Source organism: Trachemys scripta, chromosome 1 (assembly GCF_013100865.1).
Source record: "Trachemys scripta elegans isolate TJP31775 chromosome 1, CAS_Tse_1.0, whole genome shotgun sequence".
NCBI classification, from domain to species: domain Eukaryota; kingdom Metazoa; phylum Chordata; order Testudines; family Emydidae; genus Trachemys; species Trachemys scripta.
The window spans coordinates 15,054,982-15,069,682 of record NC_048298.1 but is presented as its reverse complement, the minus strand read 5'-3'; the positions used below and the strand labels follow the sequence as shown (position 1 = coordinate 15,069,682).

General features: G+C 48.5%; 1 protein-coding gene across 9 annotated transcripts in view; it reads left to right on the top strand.

Moving 5' to 3' along the window:
• Window positions 1–14,701, top strand: part of FRMD4A (FERM domain containing 4A) — a 552,359-nt gene that overhangs the window by 478,974 nt on the left and 58,684 nt on the right. For all 9 annotated transcript variants that reach the window (XM_034765163.1, XM_034765172.1, XM_034765181.1 and 6 more), the window contains 3 exons: window positions 638–703; window positions 893–950; window positions 3,265–3,351. In XM_034765163.1, the coding sequence (XP_034621054.1) occupies window positions 638–703; window positions 893–950; window positions 3,265–3,351 (211 nt within the window). The remainder of the gene's footprint in view (window positions 1–637; window positions 704–892; window positions 951–3,264; window positions 3,352–14,701) is intronic.

The window sequence follows — 14,701 nt, the reverse complement described above, 5'->3', positions numbered from 1 at the left end:
TGACCTTCTGCGATCCATATCCGCTTCCCTAGTGGGGGACAATGCGGGCAGTTAAGGATGGAGTTACAAGTCTGGCTTACTCTGTATGCTATGTAGATGCTAAGAAATTGGCCCTGGGTAATAACAAGCCACAAGCCTGCTCTCTGTAGTGAAGCCGACTCCCATACATGGTTTTGTCCTCTGTGCGGTAGCAGTGAGGACTGAGGAGTGCTCCTGAAGGCTCGGGACCCAGCCTGCTGTGAGTGTCAGCTGGCCAAGAGGCTCCTTTAGGTCTGCAAGGGGGGACACAGGGCTGCAGTTTGTCTCGAGACAAAACTTGCATTGTAAACAAAACAAAACTCAAAGAGGAGGCGACTGAGGCACAGAAAAGAAAGTCTGAGGGAGTAGATCCCATTTCCCTTAACAAAACTAGCACCATCCAGAAACCTTTCTCTTTGCAATCCCATCTTGTATTCTGCATTGGCTTCCTTTTCTCGGGGGCTGAGTACAGTCCCATTCTGAGTAGTCTCTGTTACACACCCTCTTCGTTTCCCAGGCTGGTAGCCGTATGTAACAGAAATGCCTGGTCACCTATTGAAATCTTCTTTGATTATTGAGCGAAGATAAAAATAACAAGATTCTATGTCTCCCTTCGCAGCGAGGACAGAGTCATCGAGCATTACAAGAAACTGAGTGGTCAGACAAGAGGCCAAGCGATTGTAAAGTAAGTTGGGAAGGACAATGCTGGGTTGCGACCTTTGTTTGCTAGGATATATTCTACACTGGGCTGTAAATTCTGCGCATAACTGTGTCTCCCGTCTCCTGTCTAGTAACTTCTTTTTTTTAAGCAAATGCTTTTTCAGGAGAACCCCACTCCTCAGCCATGTTATTCTTCTTCTGTTTCATTCTGCAGTTACATGAGCATTGTAGAATCCCTCCCAACGTATGGAGTCCATTATTATGCAGTAAAGGTACGTGCCACCAACAAAGGGCATTTACTGAATTAAACTGATGATGGTGACAAAAATTCTGGCCGCTGTTTACACTACACTTTCCTGAAAGTACTGTTTCACTTCCTTTGTTAAGATAAACTTTGTTTCAACTATTCAGTGACTGTTTGGTAAATACAATTCAGTAGAGGAAAATCCTGTTCTTCAAGATAAAATTCCAGCATCCCCTCCACTAGGGCTGGAGCAATTGACTCCAGCTTGCAGTCTTCGGATTGGATTTCATGCTGGGATTCTCCCTCATTAAATCCCTCCTCCAGGCTCGCTCCGTTTGTTTAGCAATCCGCCACCATGATCTCGCCTCTACCACTTCCAGGCCTGCCCAGCAGTGGAGGTTTTTACAAGTGATAGCAATAACATAAAAAAGGAAGCCTGGTTTGCTCTCCCTGGAGCATTTCCCCCTGTTCATCACCCACGGAGTTTTGATGGCTTCCATCATTATCTCTACTGACCTGCATGGTTTTAGGTACAAGAACATTACTTTCTTGTACATCTGCAAAGTGTCTTGCACACTTAAGATACAACAGAAACAATTTGACAATAAATACCCTAAATATGATCTCCCTGGCCCACCCCACCCCCAATGCCCTGTATTCAGAGAAAGGCAGCCACAACTCAGATAGTAGGACTCTGTTAGCTACATCTTGCTGACCTGAAATGGTTTGCCCATCCCTTGTCATAGGGCAGGGTCCCCCAGCCTTCCTGCGTGCCCAGCTAACATTGACTTCAGTGGGTGGAAGTTGCAGGGAATTATTTGGATTTTGGTGCCCAAACACTTGCTGCTGTGCATGGTGCTTACTACTGAGGGTTGTTCCAGTGAACTCCTCTCAATTGGTGAGTGTGTGTCAGTTGTCGGCTAGGGAAGAATTACACTGGGAGGCCTTTGGATTGGACCCTAAGGGTATGGCTACACTGCAGCTAGGAGGCATGATTCCCAGCAAAGGTAGACAGATTAGATGCTGCGGCTCCAGCTAGCCACCCGAGCCCAAGCCCGCCTGACCCTCTGAGTCCAAGCTCACAGCTACCCTGTGCCGCAACATCCACGTTGCCATTTTTAGCGTGTCGCGTGTGCTGAGCTAATGGGAGTCTGTCTCCCCGTGCTGGGAATCGTACCTCCCAGCTGCAGCGCAGACATACCCAATTCAACAAACACTTACTAGCCCAGAGAAGTTCAGTGGGACAGCTCACAGCCAATGGGCTTTGGATCACGCCCTTCATGAGTAACATAGATGTTGCTGCTTCGTATAGTCATTTTCCACCTTGCTGCATCATTTGTTTTTTGTTGTTGCTATTTTTCCCCCCCTGCCCTTTTCCAGCATCTTGGCAAATTGGAATCGTTTCACTGAGGGTTGCAGTTCACTAAATCTAAACAGAGCTTGTATCAAATATCACTCATTACTCCATAAAATAGTTTTCTGGCACACTCAGATGGAAAGCATTTGAGTCCAAGTCTGTCAGACCTTATCGCTTGGTAGCCGTCGGATCCCATTAGCGCTGCATTTTATCGATTGATGTCAGGGTTCCCACGCATAATCTAAGTCAGCTGGGCTATTGGGTTTCACCCCCTCCAATCTCCAAGGCCAGACAGAGCAGTGTTCAGACTGAGACATTTGCAGGAAGGGGGGCAGCGGAGAGGATGAACCATTGCAAGGGGGACCCAAGGAGATCCTTCCATGGGGATGTTTTTAGAAATTTGATGCAATTTGGTGCATTCCATAAGCTATTACATGCCTGAGATAAGAGTGCCAGGGATCTTCTCCGTGTTCATGGGATCTTTGTGATCTAGGGATCCTCTAGCATGGTGCGGGATGATCCCTCTCACACACAGAGAAATCCTTCCCTTGAATATTGGGCCAGGGAGCAGGGGCGCCTGAACAGAGGGGACCAAGGGGCCCTAGCCCCACCATTTTTTACCGGCTGTAAGGGCGAGCAGCGGGAGAGAGGGGGAAGAGAGGAGCGAGCAGGGGTGGGATCTTGGGGGGGAAGAGGCAAGTTGGGGAGGAGTCTTGGGGGGAAGAGCTGGCATGTGGGTGGGGCCTTGGGGAAAGAGGCAGCGTTGGGGCGGGGCCTTAGGAGAAGGGGCAGTGCAAGAGTGGGGGCCTGGGGAGAAGGGACAACATGGAAGCGGGGCCTCTGAGGAAGGGGCGATGCGGGGGTGGGGCCAAGGTTTGGGCGCCGGTGGCCCCCGCACTTTGAGGTAGCTTCCGCCACTCCTGCCAGGGAGTGTCTGGAATGTCCCCCTCCCATACAATGTCATTCCTTCTATTTTATCTCCTAGGACAAGCAGGGAATTCCCTGGTGGTTAGGACTTAGCTACAAGGGCATTTTTCAGTACGACTACCATGACAAAGTGAAACCAAGAAAGGTAAGTGTATTCTCTCCCGGGCTGCTCAGAGATGTGCTCACCTCTCGTGTTATGGATTGAGTGGCAGCATAAAAGGCGCTGAACCTTGGCACTGAGTCATATCACTGAAGTATAAGGATGGTGGGGGCAGATATAAGGAGTTTCTCCCAACACTGCCTGAGGGTCTACAGAAAGTTGACATGCAGAACTCGCCCCTACTTTATTGAAGTGCTGTAATGTTGGGAAAATTGAGCACTGTTAAATATACTGCAGCTTAAGCTATTGTATTCACCTTGGTTTGGCCCAGTTCCTCCAAAGGCGTAAGACGTGAGAACATATGGCCTGATCCTGCAAAATACTGAGCACCTTCAGCCCTATTGGCTTCAAGTGGAGTCGAGGATGCTCAGTAGTTCAGAGGAGTCATCCTTAAGGACGGGATCCGGTGGCGCTTTGGCTCAGGTCATACATGATCAGAGAAGTAAAGAGGGCTGGAGACATATAAATAAGGGTGAGAGTGGAAGGGGTTGGTGGAGTTTTGGGTTTTGTTTCTCCCCCTCTGGACAAAAAGTATCATGTTTCAGGGCGCAAAATGGCAAATTTAAGGGGGCCGGATTAACTTTGATGAGTGGATATTTTAATGGTGAAGGGCCCATATCAATCAGACAATGGTAAAAATGCTTCATCACACACCTGAAGAAAGGGAAGGAAAGCATTCCCCTTGCGTTTTAACTTGTCTGAGAACTCTGCAGTGAAAAACCCCGCAAGTTACGGCATTACCTGCAAGCAGCTTTATTCTAAAGCACAAGCTTGGACTACATTTTCAAAAGTGACGAGCCAAGCTGGGCACCTCCTGTTTGGGTGCTCGACTTGAGACACCTTAGAGGGGACTGGTTTGGAGGGAAGAGGTGCTCAGCGCTTTCTGAAAATCAGGCCTGAGTGAGGTGTCTCATATTGGACACCCAAAGCTGGGGGCACCCAAAATGACCAGTCACGTTGATAATTTAAGCAAAGAAATTTTAATGAAATCAGCTTAAACATCCTGGAACTTCTTTGGAAGGAACGTTTGGGTCACCTGAGCTCATTCTCCGATATAGACTCCCATTTTCTGGTGTTATGCCCCAGCCTTTATTCCTTAGCAGTACAACTTGCTCTGCAGACTGGCCTGCAACATCAACTAACAATATTCATCCTACCTGGGAAACCAGTGAGATATCAGAAGGCAGCAGATTCTAGCCTGGCTTCCAGGGGGCAATGCACAGCTGAGCTCCCAGAACACTGAATAGCACATTAGCAGATGTAAATGCTTCCTCTAAATTAAGAGCTCTGCGTTTCTTATTGCGTTGTTTCTGTGCCAAATAGCTCTTTCTCGGTCACTCATTTGTCCGTGCAGCCTGCTTCAGCAGAATCAACCTTCCTCCTCTTCATGCAAATTAGTTTGTAGGTGGTGATCACATGTAGTTCTTTAGCTATGATAAACTGAAATGTCCACGGTGGAAAACAGAACTCATGCTGCGGAGATCAGAATATACACTGGTTAACCACGGCCTTGTCTCTGTTGGGGGCTTTTACACAGGGAGTGACAACGCCACCAAAGATGCACCTATGAACTTCTAGGGCAGATGCATTGCACTGGGGTAAATCGTTATTTGCAGGGTAAGCCACATTCATGCAAGTGATGGTTTACAGTGTGTCTACACTAGGGGGTTTGCACTCACACGGCTACATCGGTGCCAAAGCCCCAATAGAGACATGTCCTTAGAATCTGCTTCCAAAAGTCAGGGTCAGCCACAGAAACTGCTCCTCCCTGCCGCAGCCTCCTTCCTATGATAGGATTGAAGCAGAGGCAAGGATGATAGGGAGAATCAACCTGAGGAATCCAAGAGAAAGGAGACTAGATCCTGTGCCTCCATTAGAGGCAACAGCGCTGTTCTCTTTGGGAGAGTCAGGCCTTCTTTCTCTCGTGTTTCATCTTCCCCTCTCTCCCTGCTGCTGCTCTGAGCGGTCTTGTCTGCCTGCTCAGCCCCAAAGTAGGTTAGCGCTGGCTACAGCCATGGCCCTCACCCTACTTGCCTCCTGCCCTCTCATCCCTCCTGCAGCAAGCTGGGTCGCACGTACCTCCCAACATTTCCTCAGAGCAGTGGCAGTAGGCAAGGAAAACTGGCCGAGAGTTTGGCGTTTGCATTGCTTTTGCTAAGATTGTTGTTTTTACTTTGGCAAATGGGCAGTTTTGTGTGTTGTGTGAAATCCATGATGACCATGACAGTAATACCGCCTGACTTAGAAACATGAGGGGGAAGTTCTGTGGCTTGGGGCTGGTCTACACGGAGGGGGGGATCGATCTAAGATACGTGAATAGCGTAGCTGAAGTCAAAGTATCTTAGATCGATTTACCTTGGGTCCTCACGGCGCGGGATCAACGGCCGCGGCTCCCCTGTCGACTCCGCTACCGCCACTCGCTCCGGTGGAGTTCCGGAGTCGAAGGGGAGCGCGTTCGGGGATCGATATATCGCGTCTTAACAAGACGCGATATATCGATCCCCGATAAATCGATCGCTACCCGCCGATACGGCGGGTAGTCTGGACATACCCTTAGTGGGGGTGATCACAAATCTTGGGGGTCTGGAATGGGCAGGCTAGATGATTCCTCAGTGGAGTCTGTCAGATGTAACCCAGGGTTAGGGTGATCAGAGAGCAAGTGTGAAAAATCGGGGGGTAATAGGCACCTATATAAGACAAAGCGCCAAATTGGGACATCTGATCACCCTACCCAGAGCGTAACCGGCGTAAAGCCTGTCTGAACCAGTGCTGCTGAGTTGCAAAGTGCTTGCAAACCCCATCCACTGCGGGGGAATGCAGACAGCTAGTGTTGGCCCTAATATGAGCAGCGTGGCAGGAGGAAGGCATGGTTAGATGGGCCGAGGATGCATTGTGGATCCCGAAATGCTATTTAAAGCTCTCTTTCCCTGGCACAGTAAAAAGCCCAAGCCAGAAAACTTCTCTGGTTAGAGCAACCCCTGTTGATTCAATGTGGCACAATTTTTGTTCTGCCTAGTTAGGTTTTTACATTGCACCCATCACCATGGCATCTGGGAGTCTCTTGTGGTATCTGTTTCACTTCTCTATGCCAGCAGAAGTTGACTCAAGCTTTCCAAGTGCAGGAGGAGAGGGGGAAACACTTTGTAGAACTTTCTGCAGAGAAGCTGTAAATGTTAAGCGAAGTACGTAGGGAGGGAAGGCTGCAGCTTATGGCTTTTTTGATCTTTCTCATTCAGTTTCTCTGCGATGCCAAGACCAAGAACAAATTGAAAAATTACAATGGAAAAAAAAAAAATCTCTCTGGAGAATGCACAGGCAGAAAATTGTGGCGAGGAAGCAGCTGAAACCAAGAAATGTATATTAAATGCATATAAAAACCTCGCTTGTCTTATAAGAGAGATTGTAATGTTTTCCTATTATGTCATCTGAGATAGTTTTCCATGCTTATTGTGTGCGCACGTAGAACTGTAATCCACACTGGCTAGCTGAGCCTATCTCACGAGAGTCCATTAGCGTTCAGTCAAAACCAACTTTTTAGTGACTGGCCGAGTAAGTCGGCGATATGTCTGTGGAATCCTAACTAGGTTTGTCAGCAGGTCTGATGAGGTCAGAGAGGCGAATTCATGCAGAGGATGATCTCATTTGCACCATTTTAAATCTGGAGTGACTCCATTGACATCATTGGGGTTGCAACAGAGCTCAGTCTCTGGCCCAGAGTATCAGATGGATTGTGGGGGTGCGGGGATATTAAATAGGAACGCAGCTCTTAGTGCACTGTGGAGCTGTATATGACTATGTGGCTGTGCTTTTAAACCCCTCCTGCTTATGCTTTGAATCACTAGAAACGCCAAGGTGCAGTTAAACTAGCATTCACTCTGAATCGTCTTCCTCCCACCCCGCTCTGTTTTTCTGACTTACATTGGGAGTAAGTAGTTGGCCTGGAGGGTTGGCAATGGGCTGTGCTTCATTTGTAATGAAAGAAGTGCTAGGGCTCAAGCCATGTTTTTATTTTCATAACTGATGTGGCAAGCCCGGAGGTGCCAGGGCTATGAGCTACCAAGCCCAGAAGTGCCAGGGCTATGAGCTATCAAGCCCAGAGGTGCTGGGGCTATGAACTGTCAAGCCCAGAGGTGCCGGGGCTATAGAATCATAGAGTTTAAGTTCACAAGGGACCATTATGATCATCTAGTCTGACCTGCACAAGGCAGGCTACAGAAACTCACCCACCCACTCCTGTATCAGACTTGTGTCTGAGCCATTGAAGTTCTCAAATCATGGTTTAAAGACTTCAAGATGCAGAGAATCTTCCAGCAAGTGATCCGTGCCCCACGCTGCAGAGAAAGGCAAAAAAACCCCGGGGCCTCTGCCAATCTGCCCTGGAGGAAAATTCCTTTCCGACCCCAAATATGGCGATCAGCTGAACCCTGAGCATGTGGGCAAGACTCACCAGCCAGACACCCAGAAAAGAATTCTCTGTAGTAACTCAGATCCCACCACATCTAACATCCCATCACAAACCATAGGGCATATTTACCACTAATAGTCAAAGACCAATCTCATTATACCATCCCCTCCATAAGCTTATCAAGCTTAGTCTTGAAGCCAGATATGTCTTTTGCCCCGACTACTCCCCTTGGAAGGCTGTTCCAGAACTTCACTCCTCTGATGGTTAGAAACCTTCGTCTACCAACCCCAGAGGTGCCGGGTCTATGAGCTGCCAAGCCCAGAGGTGCCAGGGCTCAGCCCTGCCAAGCCCTGGCACAAATTAAGCACCGGCAGTGCCCAGGAGCTCCAGAACAAGTATGGGTGAGTGATGGGGGGAGGGGACCTAGAGGAGCGAGCCGGGGGTGGGACCTCAGGGGAAGAGGTGGTGCGTGGGCAGGGTCTTTGGAGAAGGGGTGGTGCGAGGGAGGAGCCTTCAGGAGAAGGGGCAGTGGAAGGGCAGGGCTTCGTGGGGGAATGTGCAGCATGAGGGTGGTGGTTCAGGGAGAAGGGGTGGGGCGGGGACTTCAGGGTGGTATGGCATGGGGGCAGGGCCACAATTTGGGTGCCTGTGGTCCCCCCACTTTTAGGGCACTTCCACCACTCCTGGCAATGCCCCAGTTCCCGTGCTCTTCCAATGACATGCTCAAACGCAGATCTGGTCTGCGAGGACTGAAAATCCTTACCTGCTGACTGTTGAGTGATCTGCATGAAATGAATGTGGTGATCTCAGACAGTTCCTGATTGACACGTGTTTACATCACAACCGCCCTCACTGCTGTTACCCCTAATTGGTACCCTTGTTTGCATTTCCAGCAGAGAGGGCAAGGGCACAACAGATGTGGAAAGTTCATGCCCTTGTCACACCTTAAGGCTGTTCTTCCAGCTCTGGGCTAAGGTAGAGTGCTCTGGGGAAACTTGCGTGTCCAAAACCAATGCTGTACCTGTTCTGTGTATAAACAGAAGACTTCAGGCTCCAGCGTTGCATGCACCCCTGTCCCTGCTGGTTCATTTCTCGTCACCCATCTTAGGTCCTTTAGCCCCTCCCTCTTCTGAGGGGGCGGGTCTTTCATTGCTTTGATGGGCCCCACCCAGCATCCCAGGATTTAAATAGGCTGGCACTTTTCCCTGGCATTGAATTCATGATAAAACTAGCAACATATTTTGAGCCCGTTCTTCAGCTGGTATAAATTAGCCTAGCTGTGTTGGAGGCCGTGGAGCTACGGTGACTTATACCAGTTATTAGGAAGGGGTTCTTCCTTTTGTGCATTTTTCTGAAGTTGAATAGCAGTTGGAATATGAAGAGCCTGGTAACCGCAGCGCCACTTGGAAACTGTCGTGTGGGTGAGTGGCATTTGTTCAGTTTAGTCAGCTGTATCTCCAGTGTGTTCTAAGAGCTCCCAACAGCATTTGATCAAGCAAAAGTGGTGTAGCCTGTGGCTGTATGATAATGAATAGTGCGTGCTTGAGTGACTGTAGTAACAACAGGTATGTCTCTGTTGTTCTGGTGAGATGCCTCCACTGTTTTAAGAGTCCAAAGGCATCCTTCAATACAGACATTTTAATAGTTTTAGCAAACAATTCACTCGAAAAAGGCTGGGGAGTGAATGATTAACAAAGTCAGCAAAGTATTTCCATATGACCCAATAACAGACACTGCTAGCTGGAAACAGAATGGCCTTGAAGGAATGACATGTACTTTGTGTAGCTTTGCTCCAGCCAAACAGGAGACAGCACTATTCTGGATTAGCTCGATAGTCTACAGGCAACAAAACATTGGATGTGTCCACTTCTCCTTGCTCCAAAACCTTTCTTCAACCAGAGGGAGTGTAGTTGCGATACAGGCTTTGAAGGATGTTGAGGACAGAATAAAAGGTAGAGATGTGGAATATCGCAAAGAAAACTCCCCAAGCCCCAGCTAGTTTGTAGTGGTACAAAGGTTCTCCTTGTGACAGCCAGAAAAGCGTTTCCAGTTGTGTCTGTTCTCTGAAGTCGAGCAATAAGACATTTTGCTAAAATATTGCCATTTCCTGGCATATGGTATCCACAAAGCTCTATGTATTTTACTGGATTTTCCCCACTGAGGGTCAAATTCTGAGAGTAGTACCAGTGCAAATCCAGAGTAACTGCAACAGACTTAGTCTACATTTACACGAGTGTAACTGAGAACAGAATTTGGTCCCTAGTGCCTAGCAGCATATAGCAAATGTGAAATCAGTAGTTCTGAGTGTCACAAAATAGTCAAGTCTGGCCAGTGTCCTAAGAGAGAAATAGCCTGTGTACTGAGAGTATGATCCTAGTAATCAATAAATAGATTTTGTTTAGAAGGAGCAACCTTGCTGTGTGATCTCACTTGGCCTTATCTGAACAGCAAGGGGCAGAGTGAACTTCCCTAGATCCAGAGGGAAAATGGGGTATTAACAGGCGTGGAACAACAGCCTAATTAAGAGCTCTTTTACTGCAGAACAAATAGAGATCCTCTTTGCTTTAGGGCATAAAGAAGCATTGTCAAGTTGGTAGGTTCATTGACTAAGTGGTAAAACTTGAGTTTCCTGTGGTGAAGGAATGACAGACCCTCAAAATAAACAAACACAAAGTGTAAAATACTGCTAAAAGTATACAAAATACTGAATGGTATGCGGAAGGCAGATCAGGCGCTTCTGTTCACCCTGTGTCAAAATACAAGAATTAGGGGACAGTCAATGGAACTGAAAGGTGGCAAATATTAAATAGATACAATAAAACATTATTTCACTCAATGTCTGATTAGACTGTAAAAACAAAAACAACGAGGAGTACTAGTGGCATGCCCAAATAAATTTGTTAGTCTCTTGGGGTACGTCTTCACTACCCGCCGTATCGGCGGGTAGCAATCGATTTATCCAGGATCGATATATCGCGTCTCATTAAGACGCGATATATCGATCCCCAAACGCGCTCACTGTCGACTCCGGAACTCCACCAGAGCAAGTGGCGGTAGCGCAGTCGACGGGGGAGCCGCGGCCGTCGATCCCGCGCCGTTTGGACCCCAGGAAATTCGATCCAAGATACTTTGACTTCAGCTACACTATTTGCGTAGCTGAAGTTGCGTATTTTGGATCGATCCCCCCCGCAGTGTAGACCAGCCCTAAGGTGCCACTAGTACTCCTCGTTGTTTTTGTTTTTACAGTCTAATCAGACATTGAATGAAACAGTGTTTTATTGGATCTATTTAGTATTTGCCACCTTTCAGTTCCATTGACTGTCCCCTAGTTCTTGTATTTTGACACAGGGTGAACAGAAGCTCCTGACCTGCCTTCCGTATGCCATTCAGTATTTTGTATACTTTTAGCAGTATTTTAGTATCTTTTAGGAAGATATAACAGTTGACTGTTATATATCTCTTCCTACTGTATTTTCCACTCCGTGCATCTGATGAAGTGGGTTTTAGCCCACGAAAGCTTATGCCCAAATAAATTTGTTAGTCTCTAAGGTGCCACTAGTACTTCTGGTTGTTTTTGTTTTTGCTGATACAGACTAACATGGCTACCACTCTGAAACCTGATTAGACTGTGGAACTTATTGCCACATGATACAGAATCACAGAAATATAGGGCTGGAAGGGACCCGAAGAGGTCATCTCATCCATTTCACTGAGGCCAAGAACTAAGCAAGATTGAATAGAGAATTAGACATTTATATGGATTAAAGAACATCCATCTTTACCATAATGAATATTGAAAGAATAAACAAGAGTTTGGGAAGGGATGTAAACTCTCATGCTTCAACCTCTAGCTCTTGAAGGTCAGGAGGAAATTTCTCTGGAGACAGGCTATCTTATACCTTCAGGGGTATGGGATATGCAAAATGCTCCACTCTGTATAGGGACAGGTCTACACTACGGGGCTAAATCGACCTAAGTTACGCAACTCTCCCATTGACTTACCTTTTACTTCTCATTTCGGTGGAGTACCGGCGCTGACAGGAAAGCAATTGGCAGTCGATTTAGTGGGTCTTCACTAGACCCGCTAAATCGACCCTGGTGGATCGATCACTGCGCGTCGATCCCCCGATAAGTGGAGACAAGCCCTAATATTGCACAGTTAGGTACTTTTCCTCCAAAGCATCCAACACTGCCTGCTTCTCAGAGAGACAGGATACTGGCCTCAGTGGGTAATTGGTCTGTTCTTGGAATAGCAGTGTTTCTTCTGATCATTGCAAACATCTTTGTATTACAAGAAGGAATTAAAATTTTCCAGTGTACCAGTGATGGAGGGGTGGGAGGGACATGTTCATTAAATATGGCTTTGAAAGGCTGCAAAGTCTCAGTGGCATTACTCTAGTAAATTATTCATTGCGCTTAACTCTCTATTAAGGGCTACCTGCTGACTTCTGGTGCTTAGATGTGCTTATTTCTTTTCCCATTGCTGAACCTTTATGCTTTTTGGTGATAGCATGGTCTGATTTTCAAGCTATGGCAGGTTTTGCCTAGTAAAATGCACCAGATTTTTCGTTGCTTGTTTTAATTTTGAAAACATTCAGTGTTGAAGAGAGGAGACAGACCAGGTGTAAAGCCAGGTTTTCCTGGCAATGTTGTTCTTTTTATCCTTTTGGCGTATCCCAGACCCACCCTCTTCAACACATTAAACTTCTCACACACCCCAAAATGTAGGTGGAAGATCCCTCTGGGTTAGTGTCAGTCATTTGAATGGCAGCCAGAGTGTCATTGGCTGCCCTTGTTTAGTTCAGTTATGAGCAGCCAGGTCAGAATAATTCCTGGCATGACCTCTTCAATTTAGGCTGGAAATCTCCTGAGAATGGGTTTTTGTCTGGCGAGACCCAGGACTTTCTTCTTCTGGTCTGGCCAGAAATTCCATGAGAACAGCTGTTCAAAAAGCAAAGCCAACCTTTCAGCCCTGTGACAAGGTTCCACTCATGTTTAGTTTGAGTGGTAGGTAGAGCTTGGCCCCTCTTTTAGGGTTTGTCTGGATTAGGAAAAGAAGTTGAGTATAGGTCAGGATTAGTTAATGTGTTAATGGATTGGTCACCCGAGTCTTTCCCCTTGATTAGCTAAAAAAATTAACCCTAGGCTCCTATCACCAGCTACATCAAGGTTAAGTGTGTTAATCTGTGTCTAGCCTAGGGAAAAGGTCTCTAAAATGTGTCTGCTAACCCCAGCCTGACCAGAGCCACTTGACCTAGCCTAGACAAATGCACAACCAGATCATCCAGAACATGAATAGATTCTAAAGATGCTCAGAGTCAGGCCTACAACTCCCCATGGCCTGATTTTCAGAGCTACAGCCTCTAGTATTCCCAAGAGAGGTCTCCGCGCCAACTACTCACCAGGCCTGACCCTGCTTAGCCTTTGAAATCAGAGGTGATCAGGCGTTTTCAGGATGGGATGGCCATAGAGCAGGGGTGGGCAAACTACGCCCGCGGGCTGGCCCCCGAGCTCCTGGCCCGGGAGGCTAGCCCCTGGCCCCTCCTCTGCTTTCCCCCCTACCCCGCAGCCTCAGCTCACTCGCTCCGCTGCCGGCGCAATGCTCTGGGCGGCGGGGCTGTGAGCTCTTGGGGCAGCGCAGCTGCAAAGCCCGGCCTGACCCGGTGCTTTGTGCTGCATGGTGGTGGCGGCAGCGTGGCCCAGCTCCAGCCAGGTGGCACGGCTGAGGCGCCGCCATCCACCGGTGCTCCAGGCAGCGCGGTAAGGGGGCAGGGAGCGGGGGGGTTGGATAGAGGGCAGGGGAGTTCGGGGTGGTGGTCAGGGGACGGGGGTGTGGATGGTGGTCGGGGGGGAAACGGGGTTGAATGGGGGTAGAGGTCCCAGGGGGCAGTCAGGAAGGAGGGGGGGTTGAATGGGGCTGGCAGGGACTCCGGGGGCAGTCAGGGGACAGGGAAAAGGGGTGGTTGGATGGGGCAGGGGTCCCGGGGGGGCCGTCAGGAATGAGAGGAGGGGTTGGATGGGGCGGCGTGGGTCCGGGGGCAGTCAGGGGTCAGGGAGAGGGGGTATGTGGATGGGGCAGGGGTCCCAGAAGGGCAGTCAGGGAACAGGGGGGGTTGGATGGGGCAGGAGTCCCCTGGGGGGGCATATATGAGGTGGAGGCCGGGCCACAACCCCCTCCCCTACCCGGCCTTCCATACAATTTACAAAACCCGATGCGGCCCTCAGGCCAAAAAGTTTGCCCACCCTGCCATAGAGCATGCTCTGAAGCCAGTGGGAGTTGTGGGTGCTTAGCAGCGCTGAAAAGGAGACCCCAATGCATAGTCATGTCAGGGTTTGGGGAGGGGAGTTCAAGTGGCAAGGAGAGAGTTTCAGTGCAGGAATAAGCTGTTTTTTGGTTTAAGAGGTTTAAAAGAAGAGGAGAAATATAGATATAAGGCTCAGGGAAAAGAGTGATCTCTCTTATTCCTGTCTAACCAGGACCATCACTGTCACATCAAGGGACTTATTATTTATTGGTGTCTTGGTAGTACGTAGAGCCTTCATTGGGGAGCAGAGCCCCATTGTGCTAGACACTGTGGCCCAGATCCTCGCAAGTATTTAGATGCCAAACTCTCATTGACTTCACTGGAGCCAGGATTTCACCCATCACGGTTTTTAAAAGCTCTTTAGAAGACATTGAAGCTTTCAGCTAGACTCGAGTGAGTGGTGCAGAAGTAGCTGGAGTGGATCCGTGGCATTAGGCAGTTGGTTTTGGCAGTCAGTGCTTTTGGGGGCATTATCGCTCCCCGCAAGTGCTGTGATTTCAGACAGTGAGTTTAACTCCCTGAGAATGAAGTGGTGTTTCCCAGCCGGTGGGAAGTTCTATCCATGTGTTTACTGGGTATGACAGCATTGCCATCCACACTCCACCGCAGTTAATAGACGCTACAG